Source organism: Loxodonta africana, chromosome 7, assembly GCF_030014295.1.
Source record: "Loxodonta africana isolate mLoxAfr1 chromosome 7, mLoxAfr1.hap2, whole genome shotgun sequence".
In the NCBI taxonomy this organism is placed as follows: Eukaryota; Metazoa; Chordata; class Mammalia; order Proboscidea; family Elephantidae; genus Loxodonta; species Loxodonta africana.
This window is the reverse complement of record NC_087348.1, coordinates 94,411,390-94,417,063: the sequence shown is the minus strand read 5'-3', so window position 1 is coordinate 94,417,063 and position 5,674 is coordinate 94,411,390. Positions and strand designations below refer to the sequence as shown.

At 52.6% G+C, this 5,674-nt stretch overlaps 1 protein-coding gene across 1 annotated transcript; it reads right to left on the bottom strand.

Annotated features, from left to right (window-relative positions):
• Positions 1 to 1,758: 1,758 nt before the first annotated feature.
• On the bottom strand, positions 1,759 to 3,111 carry B3GNT6 (UDP-GlcNAc:betaGal beta-1,3-N-acetylglucosaminyltransferase 6). The gene has a single exon (XM_003420074.2). The coding sequence runs from the start codon at positions 2,893 to 2,895 to the stop codon at positions 1,759 to 1,761; it is 1,137 nt and encodes a 378-aa protein (XP_003420122.1). The 5' UTR covers positions 2,896 to 3,111.
• Positions 3,112 to 5,674: the final 2,563 nt, after the last annotated feature.

Genomic DNA, 5,674 nt, shown 5'->3' with positions numbered 1-5,674 from the left:
GGATGGTAGATTTTGGTGGGCAGTTAACAGCCTCTGCCACAGGCATCCTGATTGATACAAGAGACTTGGTGGTGGTGGTTCAAGGACATTTTCGGTGAACCAATCAGAGCTTGTTTTAAGATGTAGAGGTAGGAGGGAGCCTGACAGAGCAGGGGTACCAGGATGGTTCTGCCTGGATAGAGTCTGAAGTGGGGAGGAGTGTGTGTGTTGGGGGCGGGGTAGGGGGAGGAGGATGGAATGGTGAGTAGCAGCCCGGTTGCAGGATCCTTAAATGCCAGCTTGAGGAATCTAGACTTTGTTTTGCGGGTAGGGGAAAAAGGGCTCCAAATTTCCTACTCAGCCTCTTTCCTTCTTGATAGGGAGTCCTCCTTGTCCATGTTACACAGTTGGGTGCTTAATAACACAAATTTCTGCCTTGCTCTTAAGCTGTTCCCTTGATTTTCCTACTTTGTCAAGCTCTGGGAGTCTAGGACCACAGCGCTGATCCTCACAGGCCTCATCATAAACCCCAGTCTGACCTCCCCAGTCACTGACCGACAGCCTCCTAAATTCACTATTTACCATAGACACTCCAGGCATCCCTGCACACTCCCTAATCATTGTCTGTCATGGTTACTAATCAGGTCCCATCCCCAAACACAATGCTATGCATGATTCCACAGGCTTTCCAAACACTGACTCCCGAGGCATTGCCCTTCATGGCGCCCCCATGCTCGCCTCCCCAGGACCCCCAGCTTGGCTCTCCAAGGCTCACTGACCCTGATACCCTGACCCTGGCAAGGACCAGGTCGCTCTTCCTGGGAGTGCATGCTGGCAGGGCAGGTCTACTTGGGGAGGACCCAAAAAGGCCATTAGCTGTGGTCAGACTGAGCATGGAGGGGGCTACAAGGGTGTGTTGTCTGGGAGTGGCCACACAACCCTGGATTAGTCAAAACCCTGACTGGGCTGAAGGCTTCCACTTTGCACAGTGGGGACACTGACCTCACAGGGGTTCTGGGGTTGGGAGGAAGAACTGGGTGGTGGGTGGGAGGAAGGCTGCCAGGGACCCCTCTGACTCTAAGGGTGTGGCTTTTAGGTCCTGAGGCTAGATTGTCTTCTTGCGGGGAGGGGGGGGGGACCATCTGCTGTCAGCCCAGCTCCAGCTGAGCCCATTTGCAGAGAAATGACAACTCCTCCCATTTGTACTACATGTGTCAGGTGACATTTGCTCCTGGCCCAGGTTGACTCGAGTGTCTACTCTGCTTTAGAATGAGCCAGGCCAGGTGCTCTCTCTGCCTCTGAGAAGCTCGAATTCAAATGGTGAATGGCCTCTTAAACAGGCAATGACAGTCTGCCAGGACCAGTCTAGGGAGCGCACAGAGATGGCACTGAGGTAGGTGCGAGGTGAGTGGAAAGTTTCTTAGAGGAAGCGATGGAGCTGAGTTTGCAAGGATGGATGGGCACGCTGGTGCAGTGGACCTCAATCCTGGCCACCCATTAGAATCACCTGGGGAATTTTAAAAATATTCAAATGCCTGGGGCCACCCTAGACTGACAGAATCAGAACCTCTGGGATGAGGCCAGGGCATAGGTATTTTTTACTCTCTGCCTGCCCCCCCCTACCCCAGATGATTTCAATGCGTCGCCGGGTTCTGATCCACTGAGCTGGGTAGGACAGAGGTGTCCAGAACCGGAAAGGCACGTTTTCAGTAGGGAAAACATCACGTGCGGAGGCCTAGGAGCTGAGCCCCGCACGCACCCAGCGCCACCCATTCGGCTTCAGGAGACCCTGCGACCCCGGGAACAACTCAGCTTAGGGTTGTGCAGCGCCTTCCACATGAGCAGCATCTCGTAGGGCGCAAAGCGGTGCACGAGCAGTAGCTCGCGGTATATGCAGGGATCGAAGGAGGGCCGGTGGGTGCCCGGCAGCTGCACGCCGAAGGGCCGGATGCCATCGTGGCCGCTGGGTGCCAGGCCCGCGCGCTGCAGGCACATGCCCATGTAGGCGTCGTCGATGGGGAAGAGCGGCGTGTGGCGGGAGGCTCTGCGCAGGGCCTGGGCAGTGTAGCTGGACAGGAGGAAGCCGCCGCCGCTACAGTACACCGGGTAGGCCTGCCCGGGGAAGATCTGCGGGGGCACGAAGTACTTGCTCCAGCTGTCGCGAATGGGCACGGAGCCGTCCATGAGCTGCCCGGTGAAGAGGTGGCGGCCAGGATGCTGCGCCTCCAGGAAACGCAGCACGTTGGCCGTGTGCACGAAGACGTCGTCGTCGCCGCTGAGCAGGAAGCGCGCCTGTGGGCAGCGCGCCGCCAGCCACTCCAACAGGTGCACGTGCTTGAGCGAGAGGTTAAGGAAGGTGTCGGCGAAGGCCCACTGCAGCACGTCGCCGTGCTCGCGCGCCTCCAGGCTCACCAGCTCGTCTAGCTGCTCCCAGCGCTCGCGGGGCTCAGACGCCGGCGTGCCCAGGAGGAAGAGGCGGCGCACCGGCAGGCCGCGGTAGCTGCGCTCCTGCCCCCAGGTGCGGCGGATGAGCTCGCGCCGCTCGTAGTTTTCCGGCGATGACTTCACGGCCAGGAGCAGGAAGACGCCCCGGCGGCCAGCACACTTGTTCGGGACGTCCCAAAGCAGCTGAAACTGGCGGCAATGGCGGTACCGCAGGAAGTCTTGGATCCGGGCAGGCAGCTGTTGGAAATCAGGCGTGGCGTTCACAGAGGCGTTGGCCACACACAGGACCCCTGGGTTGAGCGCTGAGGGCTGCACAGCAAGAGCGTCCACCGCGAGATCCCGCACCCCCTCCTCCTGGGACATCGGGGCCTGGAGAAACCACAGGTGCAGTGTGAAGAAACTCAGGCCCACTAGAAGGAAGACCAGCGTCTTGGGTCTTGGGTTCATGGACCTGTGGCAGGGAAAGGCCATCTGTGGGGGAAACCGAGTCAGAGAGGTGAGCCGGGAGTCGTTTCACATTAGTGTAACTCCACCCTAACCCCATCACGTCTCCAGAACCCAGCCCCTTCTCTGTTGATAAGAAGGAACCAGAACTCAAGATTACACCAAAGCATTCCATGTCTCCGACATCCCAGAGCCGCCTTCTGATATTCAGATCTGTGTATCTCATTGCCTTCTGGACATCATTCCCCCGCTCCCCACCCCCCGCCCGGCCCCACCTTAGGCCATGTCGACTCCTCATGACCAAAGCCAATTCTCCATCTGTCATGGATTGAATTGTATTCCTCAAAAATACACATATCAGTTTGACTAGGCCATGATTCTGCGGATTGTGCGATTGTCCACAATTTTGTCATCTGATGTGATTTTCCCGTGTGTTGTAAATTCTACCTCTATGGTGTTAATGAGGGGAGAGGCAGCAGTTATGTTAATGAGGCAGAACTCAATCTACAAGATTGGATTCTGTCTTGAGTTAATCTCTTTTGAGATATAAAAGAGAGAAGTGAGCGGAGAGACGGGGCACCTCATGCCACCAAGAAAGGAGCACCGGTAGCAGAGTGCGTCCTTTGGACCTTTGGTTCCTGTGCAGAGAAGTTCCTAGTCCAGGGGAAGATTGATGACAAGGACTTTCCTCCAGAGCTGACAGAGACAGCCTTCCCCTGGAGCTAATGCCCTGAATTTGGACTTGTAGCCTACTGGAATATGAGAGAATAAACTTCTGTTCATTAAAGCCATCCACTTGTGGCATTCCTGTTATAGCAGCACTAGATGACTAAGAATTTGGTACTGGGAGAGTGGGGTGCTGCTCTAACAGTTACATAAAATGTGGAAGAGGTTTTGAAACTGTGAATGGATAGAGGACTCAGAAGGAAGTGAGAAGACCTGTTAACACCAGAGATGGTGCAGATGTTAAGAAGCAGCGGTAGAGAACCGGCAGTAGTAGAACCAGGAGACCAGCACCAGACAGCTCTGGAGCCCATGCACGGAGCAAGAGAGTTGAGTGCCTTTGCATAGGAGGCTTCCTGGTGAAGTGGGGAGCCTCTGGGCACTTACAGTAAAGCTAGGCTTGCTGACCTATGGAGAGAGAGAGCTGAGTGTCTTCCAGCTGAAGTTTACTGGTGGAGTGGGGTGCCTCCAGGCACTTATTGGTGGAACTACAGAGCTTTGAAACACTTGCCCCAGCAGGGCAGATTCAGGCAGGGAGGCCTGAGGGGCCAAGAGGCTAAGAAGCCAGGAAGCAGAAGTTGAAGAGATAAGGAAAACAGGAAGGCAAGCTGCCTCAGTCTCAAAGGATATGGGCAAGACCTCTGGGGTTTCAAAGGGTAGAGCCATGGCCTCTGGAGTTCCCACTCAGATGGACTAAGAGAATGGTGAGCCTAAATTGGAGGGAACAGAGTTGCCATTCCAGTAGGCCTGGAAGGAGAAGCTGAAGCCCAGAACTGAGGGGCCTCCACTCAGAATCCAGAGAGTGTGGCCAGTACCCAGAGTCTGGAGAGCAGGGCCATTGTGTAAACGGTCTTAGAGAACAAAGGATTATTTTCAAGCCCTGAGGGGTAACATAATGTGTTTTTGCTGACTTGCTTGGTGCCTGTTATCCCTTTTTTCCCTCCAATTTCTCCCATTTGTAATGGAAGTGTCTAGCTTGTGCCTGCTAAACCATTGACTTTGGAAGCAGATAACTTGTTTTCTAGATTTCACAGATGAAGAGGAATTTTTGAATTTTGGCCTGGAGTTGAGTTAAGACTTTTGCTATGATATGATGGGGTGAATGCGTTTTACATGTGACAAGGACATGAATTTTGGGAGGCCAAAGGTGGAGTCCACCATGTGTCAGTTTATCATACTGTGGGGGCGTGCATGTTGCTGTGATGCTGGAAGCTATACCACCAGTATTCACATAGCAGCAAGGTCACCCATGGCAGACAGGTTTCTGCTGAGCTTCTAGACTAAGACAGACTGGGAAGAATGACCCCGTGGTCTACTTCTGAAAAGAATTAGCCAGTGAAAACCTTATGAATAGCAGCAGAACATTGTCTGATATCGTGCTGGAAGATGAGCCCCCCCAGGTTAGAAGGCACTCAAAAGACAACTGGGGAAGAACTGCGTCCTCAAAGTAGAGTTGACCAGAATGACATGGATGGAGTCAAGCTTTTGGGACCTTCATTTGCAGATGTGGCATGACTCAAAATGAGAAGAAATAGCTGCAAACATCCATTAATAATCGGGACATGGAATGTACTAAGTATGAATCTAGGAAAATTGGAAGTTGCCAAAAATAAAATGGAATGCACAAACATTGATATCCTAGGCATTAGTGAGCTGAAATGGACTGGTATTGGCCATTTTGAATGAGACAGTCGTATGGTCTACTATGCCGGTAACCACAACCTGAAGAGGAAAGACATTCCATCCATCATCAAAAAAGAACATTTCAAGACCTATCCAGAAGTACAGTGCTGTCAGTGATAGGATAATGTCCATACACGTACAAGGAATACCAGTTAATATGACAATTATTCAAATTTACCCACTAGCAACTAAGGCCAAAGATGATGAAATTGAAGATTTCTGCCAACTTCTGAAGTCTGAAATTAATTGAACGTGCAATCAGAATGTGTTGATAATTACTGGAGACTGGAATGCGAAAGTTGGAGACAAGAAGGATCGATAGTTGGAAAATATGGCTTTGGTGATAGAAACAATGCCAGAGAAAGCATGATAGACTTTGGCAAGACCAATGACTTCTTCA